The sequence below is a fragment of the Dromaius novaehollandiae genome, chromosome 13 (genome assembly GCF_036370855.1).
Source record: "Dromaius novaehollandiae isolate bDroNov1 chromosome 13, bDroNov1.hap1, whole genome shotgun sequence".
Lineage (NCBI taxonomy): Eukaryota > Metazoa > Chordata > Aves > Casuariiformes > Dromaiidae > Dromaius > Dromaius novaehollandiae.
The window spans coordinates 24,280,515-24,301,146 of record NC_088110.1 but is presented as its reverse complement, the minus strand read 5'-3'; the positions used below and the strand labels follow the sequence as shown (position 1 = coordinate 24,301,146).

At 37.6% G+C, this 20,632-nt stretch overlaps 1 protein-coding gene across 5 annotated transcripts in view; it reads right to left on the bottom strand.

Moving 5' to 3' along the window:
• Positions 1-20,632, bottom strand: part of NFAT5 (nuclear factor of activated T cells 5) — an 81,570-nt gene that overhangs the window by 18,275 nt on the left and 42,663 nt on the right. For all 5 annotated transcript variants that reach the window (XM_064519877.1, XM_064519876.1, XM_064519875.1 and 2 more), the window contains 6 exons: positions 15,988-16,180; positions 9,255-9,445; positions 7,100-7,272; positions 4,645-4,779; positions 4,416-4,468; positions 1,913-2,045 (listed from right to left, as the gene is read on the bottom strand). In XM_064519877.1, the coding sequence (XP_064375947.1) occupies positions 1,913-2,045; positions 4,416-4,468; positions 4,645-4,779; positions 7,100-7,272; positions 9,255-9,445; positions 15,988-16,180 (878 nt within the window). The remainder of the gene's footprint in view (positions 1-1,912; positions 2,046-4,415; positions 4,469-4,644; positions 4,780-7,099; positions 7,273-9,254; positions 9,446-15,987; positions 16,181-20,632) is intronic.

Genomic DNA, 20,632 nt, shown 5'->3' with positions numbered 1-20,632 from the left:
TTGTGTAATAAAATATATGCATCTCAAGGAATCACAGCTATGTAACGTAAATAATTGCTTTTTCTTCTTCAAAAGCCTGCACGCAGAGTATTTTTCATGAAAGCTACACAAATAGTTGTTTTTCTATTTTGTATGTATTATTTTATAGAACAGCTTGATACAAACAGAAATCTCAACAGGAAGTCTCTACATTGATGTGACCTGACCTGACTGTTCATACAATCTCCTTAAGGTTATAAAAAATCTGAAAAATACTCTGAAGGCGTTAATTCTATTTAGCTGGGCTAAAAGAATTCTAAACACATACAAATTGCAATGTGGAGATGAAGCTCTTTGGCACATAGTTTTGAAAAAAAGGCAGACAGGCTTTCATGGAAGCTGGAGATTACATTTAGAAAAATGTCTCAGCTGAAGCCTCAACTATGAACTCTCCTCTTCCTGAATATCCCTACAGGGAAATATTGCCAGAGAGCTAGCATCTTCTATTAAGAGATTTCTTGATGCCAAGTTAAAGCAGAGATCATGTAGTTGAGGACAAAAAGGATGGAAAAGTGAGCTGATTTTTCCTTCGAGTATATTATTTATACCCTAAAGGATTTTTACAGCCGGTTGATATATCCTCCCATGTTTAAAAACCTGGAGGGTAAAACGTGGAACAGTGTTGAAATGAAGTGTAAAGCTGATGTGGTTGCTAGGTGAACTTTAGAATGCAGTCAGTTTGGAGACAAAACGGACTATTATTGTCAGAGTCCAAAAGCATCATCAAAAAATTCTCTTTTTTCCAATTTACGTTCAGGGAGATGGAGATACACACGCAGGCTTTTGCTATAGCTTCCATAAATAAGCCAGTTGCCTAAGCATGGACGAGCATGGATTTTCTGTTTCATGAGGGAAGATGACACTACTGCTACGCATTCCATAAATACCCTAAAGGCCTCTCAAAAAGCTCAGCTCACTTCCTCTGGATAAGAGGGACTGCTATATGGAATAAAAGGTTCTGAACTGTTTAAATAATGAACTTAAACTGAAGCAAGGAAGATACTAAATGACAATATCCTGACCACTGCAAAATCTGCTCAGTGGATATTGGCTGGTATGTGCACACATTAATGGCAAATGCAGCTTTGGATAGGTCAAGTTGAAGCACTGTTGAAAGCAAGATCTTGTACACATAAGACTAAAACTAGGAGTAGTTGTTCCTACATAATTTTAGTACAAAGGTCTCGTGCAAAGTTGCACAGATGTATCTTTTTGTTTTACGCTGTCTGTGCTGTTTACACTATCCACTCTTCCGGTTTGCTAAAGCTATGTAAAATCTGAGTGCTCTTTTACATACAGGAAAAGCACTGTATTAAATCTGCTCTTAAAATTGAGGTAAATTACATTAGGACCCTAGGAACCCATTTAACTGTAGTCTGTGCTAATGATCCTAATGCCCAAAATTTCATTTTCATTTCCAAAAACAGAAAAGCCAGTGAGCAGTGGCACTGTGGACTGTGATACAGATATGCATAAAAAAAATGAAATGGTGAAGCTTCAACATTCCTTAGGATAATGTTTGGTTCTTTTTGTTGTTGCATTTGGTGCACTGCATGTAGTATGTCCACTATTTTTTTTTTTTTTGCGCTCAGTTCCACTTTGAGCCTTATGCTAGAAATGGATGCTAATATATGAAATCAGCTGCAATTCAGCTGTCTGCAAGCAGCTGAAATTTGAGCTGCTTCCACATGAAGGTAGAAAGCCAAGCCTTTTGATTTCATTACTTAACAGAGCAAATCTCACCAACAAGAGAAATTTGAAAAGACTCACATTACTTAACATTTCTGTTATATGGATTAAATACTATGCATTAGAAATGAGATGCTTAGCAGGTAAAACTGTCCATTCCTTCCCACAACTTTATTTTACGTACATGTATCTGGAGTGTATGTAAATGGTTGCACATCATGTGATCTTCCAGCATTGGTCACCACATATATTCCGACGGAAACAGCTGAGGTTATTTGCTGGTCATGATATGGTGGCACCTTCACAATAAGGTGATTCTGCATTGCAAGAACAAAAGAATCCACACTGGAGACTTTATTTCATTAGTGCAAGTCTTAATTGTAGCTACATCCATTGAAACAAAAAAACAGACTGATAAAATGCTAGAAAGAACAAAAACATTGGGGGGAATGTGATCGTTACATTTTCAGTGAAGTAAACTTAGTTGAGCTAGAAGAGACATTAAAATGTTCTGCCTATATGATGCTTATTTGCAATTTACAGCTTCACTGGAAGGTGCAGATAGGAAAATCATACAAAGTATAGTACTTTAAACATAAACTTATGCCCGAGAACTTTACTGAACTACAATCAGAATTTGAAGCAAAATTCTGCTGGAATCAGAGATTTCACTGTTCTGCTGCATCAGATCTTTGTATTCAAGGTGAACAGATGGAGGATGCAGTTTCATGCTATACTTAAGCTGATTTAACACTAAGCAGACATCAAAAGATATGCCCCCAATCATTCATCAACAGTAATAGTCACAAATAATCTATAGGCTAATGTCTACTCCCCAACTACCTATCCATTAGAAACAAGAAATTGTTTCTACTAGTGCATGCATAAAGTATTGCTTTCAGAGTATTTAGAGCAGTGGGAGCAAGACTACATTTGTTAGATGTCATTTATATCTAATAATTTCTCCAGTTTCAGTCCAATAGTCTATAAAGACACTTAGTTGTGTCAAAAAGAATAAACAAACATGTTGGAAGAAACATCAAATATCAATAGAAATTCAGCCAGGTATAAAGACTACACAATACATACAATATATTTCCACTCAGCAGTAATCTAATGAGTCCATAGAAAAACTACTGGAACAAAAATTTGTATTAGGCCTTTTAATTGAACTGTACATAAGGGCAAACACTTGCTCTCCAAATACCACACTCCTACTGTGGTATCTAAGCTCCTGATTAGGAATTGAACAATCACACTTGTGTAAAGCCAACCGATAACAATGATATCCTACCAGACCCACTGAAGAACTAATTTGAAGGAAAGGGGTATTTTATATAAAAGTGCACAGGAAAAGAAGATAATCAATCTGATTCCTAGTTCCTAAGTGAAACTCACCATACAGCCAGTTAAGAGGGAAAGGTTTGTTAAATTTTTCTTTGGAAACAGAATCTCAACTACAGTCAGACATAGGCTAAATCAAGAAGCTCATGGTATTACTTTTACTGTTGATTTTCACAAAAGAACTACAAGCTGTATTCTGTAAACAGCTTTAGTGTATCTACTCGTTCAAAGATAACATTTCCTGAACATTAGATTTTAAGGTACGGTCTATATAAAGTGCTATAACCAAGTCGGAATAGGATGTTACCTTATATGAATTAACACAAAGGAAGGCCTTTTGCAAAAACACCTTACTGATTTGCTTCAGACAGACTTTAATTAGAACTTGTGCATGTCAGCTTCCAATTTATACATTGATTTGTCATACAAACAAAACGCCACCTATCCAAAAAGTTTCCAATCAGTCTGGTTGCCAATTACCTCCCATCTCATTTCTTCCACAGTATCACAATAGTTCTAGTCAGTTTAGGCACTTAAACAGGAAATTTTTGAAATTAACTGACATATGGTATCAAGCAAACTGAAGTACAGATCCAACAGAAGGAAATTCCCATTTTTGGAAAGAGAGATGGAATGCAAAATGACAACCTCAAAACAGAAGTTTGCCGCTAGAGTACAGAGGCAGTCCTAGGGAAGAGATGTATGCTACCGACTTTTACCCAAGAGGTCTCCATTTCTTGGGCTCAGTACAGTACAATTCCTATTCTAAGGAATGAAAATGAGAATCTTTCTAAGCCTCTATAACATTTCATTTTTTTCAGAACAGTCTGTGTTACTTCTTGTGAACTGACAAAGATTACAGACAGAAAACACTGACACAAATAATTTAATTGTTTAGAAGTTATTATTCAGTTAAGTACAGAAAATAAGGAAGCTTAAAGTTGGGCAAAATTCAAGTAGCCAAAGTATCATAAAAATGATACATCACAAATATAGCTACTATGTTGTTTTATTTAAAAACAAATTTTTGTTTTCTTCAAAGCCAGGAAAATATTTTTCCTTACATTACTGATGGAAAATAAAACTACTGGGTATCTTTTTCAGCTTTAATCAGCATGAGCCCCACACAGTATTTACAGCACTGCAAGTGAGATCTCTGCAGTCAGTTTCCCTGAGTATACACTTGCATTTTATGTGTAATAAGCCATTGCTCCTGGCCCACACTTGTCAAGACAATAACAAACCTGTGAATCAAAATCTGTCTTGATGATGTTAAGGGGCAGCCTTTTCAGTTATTTATAAAGAACAAATTATTAATAAAGAAAAGAAAAAGATAAAAATACCTGATGAAATAATTCCATGTCTATTTCAGCTTCTGCTTTCCAAGAATTTTCATCTAAATGACAGTTAAAAAGCATAATTTATTGCACGTCCATAGAAAGCATTTTATTTTAGTGCCTTTGATTCAGCTTATCAGTTCATCCTTTACAACTAAACTATACCAAACAATGCAATTTTAAACCTGAACATGTTCTTTCCATCACCCCAAACCAATGTTGCTTTCACACTAACCAGACACATTCTCTTGGAAAATCACTTTTGTTCCCTTTAGAAAGTTTTTGCCAATCAGAAAAACTTCCTCTTCACCCTTCACTGAACAACTGTGCAGACTTTTCTTTAGGATTTCTGGAACTCCTGCTGGTTGAGCTGCAATAGGAAAAACAAAACAAAAACACAGTTTGAAATCAAAGGAATATTAATATCCCAAAACAGAAGATGGAAAGAAGAAAATAATTCCTAAATTTTTTCATTACATGACTCATCACAAACAGTTTCAAGAAATAACCATTTCTATTATTTCCTAGCTAAATGTAATGACCTTTTAAAAAAGGCACTTAGATATATTTTCCACTAATAATGTTTTCCCTTTTCTACTGCATTTATTAAATTTTAAAAGAAACAATGCTTTTACAGTGTTTGAGCTAAAGCTAAGGAAATGCCCAGAAGAGAAGAAAATCTGCTTCTGTAATTTTCTAGCACATAGAACGACAAGCAAATCCACAGAGCCAAACGTGTTCTCTTCATCTGATACAGCTGAAGCACGCCTTCAAATTGCATGTTTAAGCTGATAAAAGCATTCCTCGTGAAGCTTATTTGCCCTGCTAAGCAAAAGCCATATGTGTAAAAATAGTAAATCCCATATTGTCTGTATGGTTCTACATGACAGAGTTTTTTGGCTGATGCAAAAAGAATTAACCCAGGACTTTCTAGAGCTAAATATTCAGCTGATAATTCCAGTTTCTAATAAAGGTTTTTCAACCACCTCTTCTGTTCACCTTAAAATCCTAGAGGCATAAGCTTGTACTCAAGTTTTGGACTCACGGGGTCCACCTTGATTGCTCACCAGGAGCACTCTCCGGGCTCACTACATACAAGAAACTGGACTGTAACATTCCAAATTATTTAAGGACCCTTCAGAAAGGATTTTTCTGCAACTGCTGAACTGGGTTGCTTGGCAACCACTACGCAGCTAGAAAATATGCTTGAAGACACATGAACTTCTGGAAAGAGTAACTTGCTTTAGGTTTGCTAACAAATTAGCAAAGCCTATTTAAAAACGTAAACCTTAAATAAAGGACCTGCATCCACTGATGTCTTTCCTTTTCCAGGAGCATACTGCCACTTTGACAGCAATATTAGTTTTAAAGCACAAGATAAACAGACACTGATAAGTGGAAAATGTAAATCATTTAACTTAAATTTAGCTTGCTAAAAATTAAGTCTATTTATTTCATTTCTGTGTTTATGGAAGGACAGCTTTATTTCCTTCTTGGAAAAATTTGAAGACTTTCAGAGCATGGAAAACACACATATCCCTTAATCTTCTCTACATGAGTAGCGTGCTGGCATCTAACGTGGAAGCTAGCACGTTTTCAATTATCTCCTCTTCCAATCTGTTTTCTCAGTGGCAACAAAGCTGCAGTTTCGTATGAGTTGAACAGGAGCCCTGACACAATAGGTACTGACTGTATTCAGATAAAAAAACAATAACCTCTTTTTGTACACCAGAAGGAGCACAACAGAAACACCCAGAAGCTTGCCTATTCGTACTGTGTTCCACTCGTTGAGGAAAAGCCCTCTGTCTTCATGTTCATTGACAAATAGTAAAAATCCCATCGACAGCTGTATTAAACACATTTCCTTATCTTTTCTCTTGGACAGATGAACAGAAATCCCCACAACTGGAAGTCAGTAGTGAGCTATATTGAATTTCCTCCTTATTTTGAAAATCATAAAAGACAGACAGAAATTTGATCAAGATGAATAAGGCTCCTTTGCCAGAAAGCAGGGAAAATGTTTCCCCACCTTGTGGTTTCCGTAAGCAAAGGGTAGATCAGGGCACAGGCCCTGTCCTGTTAGCATACTACCATCTCTGGATTTGACCCTGTACGCGGAGGATAGAGGAGACCACTACATCGGAGGCTGATTCCATTTTCCATGGCGTACAGTACAAGTTAAATAGTCAGTGCAGCCATCTGCGCTCAGTGTTAAACAAAGCATTTTAATAAATAGCTATAAAAAGTTTCTTTTTTGCACTGAATCAGAACAGATTCATTCTTTGGCCCAAAGAACTGCCAAAACTATAGAAAGCCATGGTTACCAACTTCTAATAAGTCATTTCTACCACTGAAAGCTGACTGGTAAAAATTACAATACAAGAGAGATTAAAACCAGTATCAAAAAAGTCAGGTTCAAAGCAATCATGAAAAACTCTGAGCTTTAAAAGGGCAACATTTAGTTTAATAAAAGAGCAAGTGATTTATGACTGATCAGTATTTTTTAAAATCAATTGTTAAACCCCCATTAAAAAAAAAAGAGAGAGAGAGAGAGAGAGAAAGACCTCAGCCATGGCTATTTTGCAACAATTACAGATTAATATTGCTTTTTTTTTTTTAATAAGGTATTTTATTTCAGTCATATTAAAATCCAGATTCCTCTAATTTCAACTTCTTATTTTGTTACTTACTGCACAAAATTGGGGAGGAAGGTGTCTGAAGAGTCAAAGTTGAACCATCTTTGCGAGTGATGTTAACACGAAATACCAATCTGGCACGTGTGCTTTTTTTCTTGGAACCAGCAATCCCTATCCTAGCTTCAACATCAGCATTTCTCAGCTTCAGTATTCCCACGCAATCAACCCTAACAACACATAACATTAGTGTCAGTGGCGGAACATGACTTCAAAAATCAACAAATATTAGAGTTCACTAATGCATGGAGTTTTGTAAGTTTAGCATCTTTAAAGATCTTGTCACCGGTTAAACAAGCCACAAAAATCAAAACTCGTAACAAAGTAATCACTGAAATATTCTTAGATTTTTGATTTAAATGAAATCTCTATATTGGACTTTCTCATTATGCAGCCCTATTTCCAATGCATCCCTACTTAATTTGCTGAATCATGGGAGGAAGGAAGATGTAAGTACTATGAATAAAACTGAAAACTCAACATAACAAAGTAATTTTGGTAAGCATTCAGTTTATCGTCACAGATCTTCATTCTCCCATTCCCGGGACTAGTTCTGGGTCTCCAGGATTATTATTACAAAATATTCTGCATTCATTTAAAGTTGTAATAGAATAAAACTTACTGTAGTCATAACATTTATTTATTTCCAGTGGAACTTGGCCGAAGCAAGTAACAGACACACCACACCTTATCTATGGTCCTAGTGGAAGTGCATACTCCACTTAGGGCTGGGGTCAGAGAATGGTGCAATACCAACTTTTAGAAAGACATCTATTAGATGTAAACTAACATCAGGTTGGGGATTTTTTGCTTGAAACATTAGGAAAAGAATATTGTAGCTTTAACAGGATCTTAGGCACTATGACCAAAAAGCACAGGGACCATTTGATATCTAATTTATGGAGGACAGATTTTCATGCTGCAAAATGAGGGCCGAGGAGAGACAGCTAGGAAGTGGAAAGAACAAGAGGAGAGAGCAATTCAGAAGGTGGCACTGGCGTTACTATCAATGGAGAGGTGCTATAGTATCATTGAAATTCCATGGAAAAAAAAAAGAAAAAAAAGTTCTACCTGACAGGAAGATTTTTTTGAGAAAATGGCCAAGGTTAAATCTTTTTTCCCAGATATTCCTAGTTCATCCTTCTAGTATCGCTATACTTATATGGTTTTACATTAGTACTTGAGGACAATTACAAAACTACTGTTTAAGAGGCAGTTTCCAAACTTATCATGGGAAAATATTTCATATTAAAAAAAAAAAGTATTTAGTCTATTAGCAAACTACATTATTATCCTGCTTAAGAAGCAGACACTGCAAGCAAAGAAGTGTTTCTTCTCTTGACACACGACCGGTTTTTAAATGAAGATGTGTGGCTTTCAAGCACATATCCATAGAAAAATAAGTTTTTGGTGATATAAAGCAGCCAGGCAGACAAGGCTGCTCAAAAATCTCTCAGTCTGCCTTCAGACAGACTTCATCTCTTCTGAACAACAATTAAGTACTGTTTAAATACATCTGAAAACCATTATATACCCAGAATGATGCCTGTACTCTGACCAGATAAGTTCTATAAAGTTAGCAAAGCACTAGGCAGTCATTCATGACAAAGGACTATCTGATGAAAATGACAGAAATGGAACAAACGAAGAGAGAGAAGAGAAAATCCAGGAAGAGTTTAGCCTCACTATCCACAATTCCCAACCCTTTTGGGCCTAGCTCCTCAATATAGGATCTGAAGATCCCAATAAAGCACTCCCGGTCTTCTCTCCTCTGGCTAGCAGTACTATAGTCATTAAAAGAAAAGACAACCTGTAAAACCAGTAACAACTTTGTAGTTCATACAACGCTTGAATATGCATGTTGGTTTTTTTTTATTTGAAACCTTCTAATATAACTAAATTAATATAAAAAGTTTTAGAAAAGACAAAAAGTAAGCATTAACTATAATAAACAAGAACTGAGAATGGAGTTTAAGAGTTTTTCTTATGCACGTAGCTGCACTAAATGCTTGGTGCGTGCCAAGATTTTCATACTTTCAACTGTTAACATACCATCTTCTCCACTAACCTAAAAAGGAAAATCAGTTTCTGAAAACAGGCCAGTAAATGAAAACACTAAAACACATAAACAAATAAATAAGAAGTTACTTACGCAAGTGTCATATTGTTGCTAGGATCAAGTCCAACCTCAATAACTGTCGTCCCCTCTATATCTACTTCTTTACAGGGAGTTGTGTTTCTTCCAGTTACTCTGCAGGCCTGGTAGAATCCATGTGGTTTCACTCGACCAGAGTCATTACCCACAAATACCTGCAGCACTACTGGCTCATTGTGACCCTCCAGCTGAAACAAAGCAGAAAAAACTAGATTACTTCAACTGATCAGCAATGTTTTTTAATTAAGCAAGGAAACATTTTATTCAGCTGAGCATATTTCAAGTGAATCTACTCCCAGTGTTGTTAGAAGCAATTCTAAGGGAAGCAGCATTTTTATCTAGTTTATGAACAGAATGGTAATTAATACTTTTAATCTTTTGTCATTGGTTCTTCCATTAAAAAAACAAACAACTCATTTAATACACAGCTGAAATGAAGACTACTTTTTCAAAAAAAAAAAAAGAAAAAAAGAAAAAAAGAAAAAAGAAAAAAAGAGAAAAGAAAAAAGAAAAAAAGAAAAAAGAAAAAAAGAAAAAAGAAAAAAAGAAAAAAGAAAAAAGAAAAAAAGAAAGCCACACACTGCTTGAACACTATATATCTTGTCTTCACACAGAATTAGCCCGGCTCCTAATTTTAGGTCTCCTTTGACTCCTCACTCTCAGCCAAACCTTGATTATTTCCCCATCTTTCTTCCCAGGATCTTCACCCTACCACCTATACCCACCAATTAGTTGAGAAAGAGAATATTTGCTGTGGCTGGTTCCAAAGCACATGAGAATTTGTTGCTCAATACACGCATGCTGATCAAGTAACTAGACAGTCAAACGTCTAGAATCTCATCTTCATAACAGCTACACCCTGACATCTCTGTAAAACCATATTCACACTAACACTCAAAATAACCATTGGATGAGTGAGACGCAGTGAGTAGGGAAGGAGTGCAAGGGAGAACAGGATATATGCATGGTCTAATCATTCAAACAGGACAAATGTATGGTCAAGTCATTCAAGCCTAGTTTTCCTTCAGACGCCAAAGTAAAAATAAAATGGCAACACGTCTCCTAGTTAAGCTTTGTGAATGGTGTTAGATTCACTCAAATACCTAATAAAGAAAAGCATGTTAAGCATACATTTCATATAAAGTTTTAGCAGGCTTTCTGTAACCCACTGAGCAAGCCAGAATTGTTCTGGAATACATTAGTGAAAAATGCATTCATTTTTATAGCATCAACATAATGGTATAAAAAGGTTAGTATCATTTCAATGCTTTTTTTTCATTAGCAAAATCCCGCTGTAGTGCTACATACTGGAAAGACTCTGATGCAGAAGTGGAGGAGGTCATGAAGTAAACCTGGACAGGGCATTACAAAGTAACCTCTAGTCTTATTTCTAGGTAACAGAGCACAAATACTTCACACAAAAAGGACCCAAAGCAAAAAAGAAGGGCCAGGTTAGTTACAAATTCCCAGGCCAGAGATGGAAATTCTTTGCCAAAGCATCCTAGGAGGAGGTAAAACCCCTATTTTTTAATATTTTCACTAAACCAGAATTGTTGCTAGGGGATTTCTCGGGGTCAATGTTGTGTTTCACCCTAGATCTGGAAGCCCAGCTAACACTTACAGAAGAGCAGAAGGCTCAATTTCATCAGTAAGGCAACAGCAAATGAGAGCAGAATCCTCCAAAGGATCTCCTGGGGAATTAGTCCCTGGCGTATTTAGAAAATTTAGTTCTGCAGTGCTTAGCTAGTTCTAAAAATCAGCAGATATTGATAAGATCATATATATGCCCCTTGCCTTCAAAAGGAGCACATAGTTTACACAGCAGGTAAGTGCATTATGACTTATAGACGGGCAAGGCGAAAACGTCTCTGGAGGTGACCTACTACAGGCTCCCATTGCGAACCACAGGCTGACGAGTATAGGTCACACCAAAGGCCTCAAAAGCTAAGAGAGAGCAAATGAGCAAGAGACCATTTAATTCAGAAAATGCCAAACAAGGGCGAGCTTCCCTTCACCAGGTGGTCAAAAGGAACTGATACAATACTACCTATATCCATACATCAAGTTCAACAAAGGGTAAGCCATGAAGGCACCCACCTGCTACAGGTATTGAAGGAAGAAAGGTCTCTGGTCTCTTGCGATTCTCCACGTTTATACTCACACGACTTATGTTCATACACTTCATTCACATGTTTGCGTTCATAGAGCAGATGTATCATTCAAAGAGATAGCCTACTGTTCTTTTAAGAAGCACACAATAATCCCCATTCAGTTGGAGATGCTTCTTTAAGTGTTAAAGCATAGTGCTGCATAGTTCAGCAAAGCATCACCATCAATTCATATAAACAGTTTAATATTTTTATCTGATGTTAAATTAATAAAGTTGCTTACTTTATTAGAAGATAATACCTTTTAATAGAAGCAAGTATCTCAAAAGTACTCAAAATGCAGATTTCAACCAAACAGCTGGAACATTTTTTTCTTCCTTGTTTAATAAAGAGTAATTTTGTGCGCAGTTAGACCAAATGTTCACTGTATCATTCATGGTACAGTCCTGAATGCATAGTTAGTATAAAATTCTCTCCAGATATAGTTCTTTTCAGCCAAGTTCCAGCCACAAGCAACTAAGAGTTTAAACAAAGCTCAAACCCTACACCTAGAGTACCACTAAAGCACAGCTATCCAATGTCAATGTTGCAGACTGTCTTCCCCAAGGATTTTGCAGTATCAACTAGACAAAGCAGCATATGAACAGTGCAATTTATTTCCTTGCAAATAACTTAATAAACAGTATTTTGCAAATTAATTTAGACAGTGAAAGCTAATGGAACTGATCCATCCATTCCCACTACCTTTCTGTAATACATTCAGTATCCCTAAGAGTTAGAAGTCCTCCTATGCTGAGCTACTAGTTTATCAATAAAGCAAACAAACACTGCACACTAAATAATAAAACAAAAATTAAGTGCTTGTTTTTTTCAACAACTCTGCAGTTAATTTGAATGTTCAGGGACACAGTAAGTATTATACCACAACTTCTCTTATGGATTCAGTAAACCTAGGCAAATGAGCAAGGGCACTGTTACCAATCCAAAGCCTATATCTGAACTCTGCAATTACTGGAGGGATAGTTCTGACCAATGTTCTCCCTCCAAGAAGCATTAGGTCCCTTAGGTTCCCTAAGTTCTGAGAACCTTTTTTTAATATGACTTAATACCAAAAACTTCACTTTACTCCTTAGCATGCAAGGAGACAGCTTAACGAGCAGCTAGAATGAAAGGCTTGAAGAGGCATTCAAAAGCAAGTTTGGATCGCATAGAAAATTTCTGTGTACTTTGGGAAAAAAAACAGAGAAGAGAGAATTCTAAAACCAAGTGAGCCATGGATATCTGATCGTGATGAAAGCCACTGTTCTCCTACAGAAAAGTTTCTAGAGAAAGCAATAGTTTGTTTCCTAGCTGTCTGGACAGCACTGATTTCCTCTTGAAAACATTCAGGATTCCATAATACAGACACTAGTGGAGGGATAAGACCACTGACTAATGGACAAACCTCAGCGAGACTTTTGGATATACTGATGTAGTAGGCATCTTCTTGGAAGCTAGAATTATCAATATCACTCTAATCAACAGACTCTGTTGAGGAGAAAGACTGGGGAGGGAGAGTCAAGGGGGGAAGTCTGTTCTGGTATTTTAACATGGAACCTCTTTTAGGTAGACAGCTGAATGAATGGTTTCAGTGCCATGTCAACAAGGTCTCCTTGGCAAGGACAGCATCGAAACAGATAACCGGTGCTGGTTTTCTTCCACAGTGTTCTTGTTTGAAGAAGATATGAAAGGCATGTAAGAGCTTCTCTCATCATCTTGGCTGGATGGTAACTGTTCTAGCTTTGTGATACTGCCAGCAAGAGAACATCTTTTACTGGTGGCTGGAATACCTCTGCTTACAGTTTCCAGTCTGGATAATCTATCTTTTGTCGGACAAGTCTAAGGTTGGCTTAAACAGTTTTACTTTTGCAAACTGACTGTAGATCCTGCAGTTCAGAAGTCATCAAGTAACATGGTTTTTTGTTGTCGTTGTTTTAAAGGACCACAGAAGCTGCTTCTCCTCCTCGGTCTCCATCTGAATAGCTGCCTGTCACAAGTGCTACCAGAGAAGACCAGGCACAAGATCTCTACTCAACTAGCAGCAATTTACACTGTTCTGCCTCACGTTTAAATGGTCTTTGTATAGTTTTTTTCCCCCCTAGTTCAGATTCGTTGAACAGCCCTTGACTTATGACGACTGTCCAACCCTGTCAGGCTTATGTATGCAGGGTATGAACCAGCTTGCCTACTGGTAAAGCAAGCTTGAGCTTCCAGAAATTCAGTAACATGAGACTCTTCTGAACAGAGAATTTTCACTGACGGGTGCTGAAGGGTAACTGGGAAAGGAAATAAAAGCAAGTTCAGATGAACAAAGGCCCATTAAGAAAATTCACATAAATGAGCACTGAATCACCACAGCAACTGGGGTATATGAATGGATTCTTTTCTTATGAAACTTTACTGGGTTTCTGCATTGCTCATGAAGACTGGGTAAAGTGCTGGAGATGCTTGCAACACAGTCAAACCAGACTTTAAAGACAAGTATACTTGCATACTCCCTTTGTCAGCTGTAGTCAGCACAGATTTTAAGGCCCATACAATAAACATACATTTCTTTATGGACCTGGCATATTAGTTGTCATCAAGAACCGCTTTGCTGCTTTCTCAAAGTGGCATAACTAAGAAAATATGAGAGGAAATGTCTTTTATCTTTCCGATCTGTATGACAGCCAAGACAGTTGTCTGCAAGTTCAGTTTCTTCATTAGACTTCTCAGAGACGTATTACTTTTTACTGAGTGTTACTGTGTTCGCACATGAGCACTCTAACAGCTGGCACACGAGTGCTCTAACATAGCTCATGCATAAGCGCGGTGTTGGGCATCACTATTTGAGTTTCGGTAGCTGGGGGCAGCAGGGGTGACCTGCGTGGGAGGAGACACTGAACTGCTGTGTGCCAGTCACAACAGTTCCAGCCAGCTCCAAAACCAGTGTAAACACCTCATCGCACGCCAAAACTTCAGCGTGTCAGAGGAGCACCTCACGCCCCTGCCTGCTCAGAGATCTCTAAGAAAGGGCAGCAGCTGTCGGGAGAGGAGACACGTGAGGAGACGTGCAAAAAGACACACAGGGAGATGCTGGAGGAGACGTGCAGCTGAAGACGTGCTCTTGGAAGGAGGTGCTCCATGCCAAACAAGCACTCCCTTGGCAAACTGCAGCCCACGGAGTAACCCGCGCCGGGGCAGGGACAGCCTTGACAGACTGCAGCCGTGGGTGAGCCACACCGGGGCAGGGACAGCCATGACAGACTGCGGCCTGTGGAGGAACCATGCTGAAGTGGAGACGTTAACAAGCATGAAGGAGAGGGAAACCTAGGAAGCTTGGAGAAGGGGCAGACAGAAACCACTAAGCACGTGACCCTCAATGAAGGGATGGGGACAGACTGAGTGTGACCAGTGGCAAAAACAAGGAAAGCTGCGGCTAGGAAAATGGACGGAGAGCTGTTTTGCTTAAGTTGAGCCTGGTAATACCTTTCTTCTCCCTTTACGAGTTTGTTTATGTTTTCTTTTTTCTCAATATCCAAATCAGCGAATAGAATTTTGTGTCAACTGGCAAAAAGTTAAATGAAGTAAAAATTCCCTGAGTTGAGGCTGTTTTGCTGACAAGACATTAATATAAATAAAAAGTAGAAAACTAAAGAGAGTGCAAACTCACAATAATCTCTAGCCACTGCAGAATGGGATCATAAATTCCTTAGGCATACTTAGGGTTTCAGACAACTTTTTTTTTTTTAATCTTTAGGTCACATGCCCACCACCAATTTTCATGCCTAGAAAGGAGTACTAAGACAACAGCCGACCAGTCTTAGTTATCTGTGAAGAACCCTTTATGTTGTAAAACCCACTTGGGGGACAAAACAAAACAAAGCAAACTGCTGCATAAGGAGGAGTTTTCTAGCTCTATAAAGCAGAGCAAATGATTAACAAACTGTAAGGCACCAAATCCATGTAGGAAACCGGCGACATCTGTTAAGCGCGCATAGAACCGCTTCCTCTTCTCTTTCCCTCAACTCCCAGTTGTTCTAATCCACATGTACTTCACACTGCTGCTAACCATGCTGAGCAGTAAGATCCACAAGAACATCTCAGTTAACAAATCTTTATGACTCTGCTTGAAAAACAGATACTGAATGTATGGATTTAGATACTTGTTAGAGAAAAAACTTTTACATGTCTTTTGGAGTGAAACCGAGCTTTATGTCCTTACCAACTAGACATAACGATGACCACACTGTCAGCAGCAATTTAACAGCTGCAGTATTGTACTGTGCCACTTACGTATGCTTCAAGTGTCCACCTGTTTACACACAGTTCGTGTAATTGTAGTCAAGGTGGGCATCACAGATGATACAATTATTTTCTTGACATAAAAATTCCTGCTTTCTGTTACTTCATGATGAAAATAGACTTATTTGTACCGGCACAAGATACAGTACAGCACTACAGTACAGTGAAGAGACTGAAAAGCCTCCCCCCTTCCTTTAAAAATGGAAATTATAGGCCTTATTTGTACTGAACCAGTTCCCATTCTACTAAAGTATCCCTTGGAAAGGAATTCCTGCATCGATTATTACTGAACAGCCTACCTTTACAGTTGGAAAACCTTGCTGTGTCCGGTCCTTCACTGAGCCTCGGCTGCCCTCAGTCAGATAACGAGCCCTGTGTTGGGTTTCCGGCTGTACCACTATCTTCAGCTCTTTCCCCTCACTTTTAGTAGGATACTGACCACACAACATTGGCGTCTTCTTCCCTCCAGCTCCTTTCTGGCCCTCTGATGCTCTGAGAAGTCAAAGCAGACCATTGAAAAGATGTTATAAGCAGCTCCCCAACGAAAGCAAACTAAATCACAGAAAGGCTAAAAAGATAAGAGTGTATATTAGCAAATGGAGGATTTATAGTTAAGAGCAAACTTCAGAATTCTCTTTCTGACAGAGAAGAAAACCTGCAGGATGAAGAGGAACGGTGCTTCCTTGCCTCTTCCATCCACTGCAAATAGGAACTGCTTTTCAGAGAGTGAACATAAACGAAGGGAAAAGCAATTAGCATTGAAATATGTTAGCAAACCAAAGCAGGCTTATAACCTGCTATTTTCATAGCATATGATACAGCCTGATATTCACTGAATAAATTGTTTCACTTCTGTTACAAATGTATGTACACACACACAGAATGGATTTAAGGTTAAATGATACTACTACTTCAAATAGGAAAACAGCCTCATGCCTGTCTCTTCCTGAACTTGCATATCGATGCAAACTCAAATGCTAATTTCTATCAAAACAGATTGATAAATTTATCTTAAAATAAACTGATTACTGTAAAAAGAACTGACATAACTGCATAAACTTTAAAGCTGCAGTATATGCCAAAAGACAGTTTCTTCCCAGGTGTGTATCTTGTAGTGTACTGTATCTTGTGATCAGTTCCATAATTAAAATCTGAACGAAGAAGCCCTCCAAAGTACAACTTTTTGTAATTGATCAATTTTGTGTCTACTTTAAAGCAAAAGGGAGTATAACTCCTGACCTTATACATGACTATTTTGCATGTACAGCCTGAACTGAGGTCTAGTAAAGACATTTACTATTAGCAAATATAAACATGCCATGGCAAATATGACAGGAAGAGGCTCAATGAGTTCATGCAGAATGCAACATTTATTTTTACTGCCAAAAAGGAGTTTCTAATGCTTAATGATTGAAGAAAACAGTTTAAAACAACAGGTATGAACTGCCTAAAAAACAAATCCTCTTTCAATGTGCAACATACAAAAGTAATTTATCCAGGATTTTTTCCCGAGGGAAAATGGTGAGAGAAATGCTTTTTTCTTCAAAATCATTTGCTGAGAGTTTTGCCACTACACGGCTCTTTCATTGACCTTAAAGCTGGAGTAACCTACAGCATTATTTTCCCAATTACCAGCTGACGTAAACGTATCCTGACACCTTTCCTAAAACTCCCACTGCACAATGGAATAGCACAAGGCCTCAGAGCACACAAACATTCCCAAAGCACAGTTTAACAGTGCTTTTCCTACAAAAGGGCCTTCTGTTACTCTAGGGAATGATGGAGATCTTGTCCCTTGACTGTATTACAATTCATATCCCATTTGTCCTGCTCTTACTTTTAGCAAACCTTGCAAGACCTCTGAATATCAGTAACAAAAAGGGTTGAAACGCAGGCTGGTGAGCTGTTACGAGGTTTCATGGGTTGTACGAATCCTTTTTTTTTCTGTTCAGGAAGGTTAACCGTTTAGGACTGGAACTGCCCAGTGAGCCTACAGCTTATTCAGTCCAAGTACCGCACAGGATCTCAGGGTACTTCCCTGACCAAATCTGGATCGTCATGTATGCTTGCTCTCAATAGTAACAGAAAAGATGTGGAGACTAAAGATTATTAAAAAACATGTTAAAAACAAAACATAACAAAACATCACTCAGCCATAGCCTAGTTGAACAGACTGTTATGAAAAAGAAACAGGCTATATAAAACATATCTCCTTTTAAGAAAATAAAACAGATAAAATTCTCCTCCTATGCAGCATATACAAAACCTGCAATATACTAAATAAACTGTAACGAACAGCACCGTATTCTGTTAGTGCAAGTTACACAAAAACACTAACTGAATTCAAGCTTGTTAGATTATCGCTTTCACTGTATTTCCTGTCAGGACATTACTCCAATTCACTCCATTACTCCAGCAATTAAAAGAAATACATTTACTAGCTTTCAATCAATGCCTTCTCTTTTTCTTATTCAGAATTTTAAATTACACAACTAAAAACCTATTAGCTTCCCACAGAGAACCTGGAAAGGAATGCAGAGCAACTCCAGCCACTACGAACGCAACGACACCATTCAGAACTGCGAGCCTGGAATTCGCGTTGTCTTTGCCTTACTTAGGCAGGTTACGTACTGTAATTTCACAGCAGAAGGTACAGCAGAAATACATCATGTGGACTGCTCATTCTGGCCTTGTCACACATGCCAATTCCAGCTAAACAGATCAATGCAGAAGACTAAGATACTATTGACTTTTGAAGGGAAGAGTCAGAAAGGCAGCAAAATTAATTTCACTTTTAACACTCAAAATGCAAGACTTTAAACAGCGTAACACTAATACTTTGGCCTTTCAATGCTTTCCTGAAACTCCTTTGCTCTTAAAACCCAAGTTATCTTAATTGCCAAGATACTAATACTTTATACATCATATTTGTGTGAAGAGATGTTGCTTATCAGTTATTGGCAACTTTTCCTTCTAGAACCTTGAAATTATGGTTACTTTAAATCAGATTATAAATGCGTGAAAGTAATTGGAAAGCCTTCACTAGAGTTTCTCATTGGTCCTTCTCCTCAAATTATGAGGCTGTATCATTTACATAGTCTTTTAATTTAGTCAATTTATACTAGTAACATCCAAGTACATATGAATAGCAAAAAATATTTCATACACACAAATAATTATTTATTAGGTAAATGGTTACCAGAAAACGTCTCCTTCAAAGCTAGCACTTCTTTTCTTTAAAAAAAGGAAAAAAAAGTGAAAATCCATGTTGCTATTACACTAGATTTAATACATTAATGTTTGTCTGGTCCTGCACTTGTTTCACAGCTGTTCCAAATGAACTGAAAGTGAAAGCGAGACCAAGCATGACTGAAATACGAGAAACTTTCCTCTAAATCTCCATCAATGCAAACCTTTTAAAGAAAGCTTTCATAAATTCTAACAGTTTCTACAGAAGTAACTTTTTTTCTAGCTCTGAAAGACAACTAAAAGCCTCTTCTGAGGCAAACACTATTTCCACTTCACAAATTAGCAAGTGTTCTTTCCCTGCTTTTTTCTTAAAGCCAAAAATAAATTAACTCACTTGGCTGTACTCCATCAGACTGGAAAGTAAAAAAATCTAGTCACTACTGTGACCTAGATTTGTAATGCTAAATCTCTGTATTCTAACTGCAAAATTAACTTTTCTACTTTAAGGTATTAGCGATTTCTTATCCCAGAGCTTTTATTTAAAAAGACAGTTCTACTACATCAGATTTTTGCTGCATTTCAATCTAGACTCTTTATGACACAGTCATCAATATTGTCATCAGTATTCTCAAAATGCAAGGTTAGATGAGCATAAAATCTTTTTTATAATGTGTGTTGGTTAGCCCCTAATATTTTAGGGAATAAAAGATTCCACGATCTTTTAAATTAGAAATCATATCTATCGTTCCAGGCTTTACTCCCCTTTTTGTCTAGAGATTACATTTATGATCACACAGTTCTTGCCTTCTGATAAAGTTTTTTGCCTTTGTAACTGAACGACTGACTTCTTTTGTGCTCGGTGGAACCACTTTTCTAGTTCCAAGCAACTGATTTGCATCTTAGGTTCAATCAAGTACCAATGTTTTACTGTTATTATTATCAACTGGTGAAAGTGGGAGATGCTGGACAGTTTCAGGCACACTTAAGGCATTTGCTGTAAAGAGGCACCAAAAAAACCCCTGTTGTCGTTGCATTTGCTGTCACTGAAGGTCTAAGGGGAAAAGAGGGGGTGAGTGTACCAACCATTCTGCCGTTACCGCCTAACTCTGTTTTTCCAAATGATGTATCTGCTATATCAGGAAGCAGCAGCACACTCTGGAGAGTTTCTCGGAATCAGTTTCTCACAGTGAAATTTTAAGTATGGAACTGCAATGACCCTGGGAACACAGACTCCAGGCTCTTTCCCTTTGGAATTTGAGAAGTTCATAATACTTCCCATCGGTCAAGTTTTAACATTCACCACTACCATGATGAACATTAGAACATACTGCAAGCATGTACATAAAAACAAAAACTAAATAACCCCCCCCCAAATCAAAAAGAAAAGCCCAATCTATCCACTTGACTGTTGTGTAAGTACTAAATAAGCCACAAGTTAAAAAATATATATCTCAATACATCATTGTAAACTGATGGACATTTTTTTTCGTTAAGCAGCTACTGAAATGCATTTAGTGAACAGTGCGAAGTGGCAGAGATGAGACCATCACCCAGGCGTGCCCACATACAGACACATGCATGCACACAACCCAGAAGCAAACAGAGAAACAGGATTAGAGATTTATTTCTGAAAATCAAATACAGAAGTGAATTCACAAGAAAAAACAAAATTTGGCTCAGCATATAATCTTAACATTTTATTTAAAAAAGTAAAGGATATGTTAATTTAAATGATGAGAAGTCTTAACAAGCCAT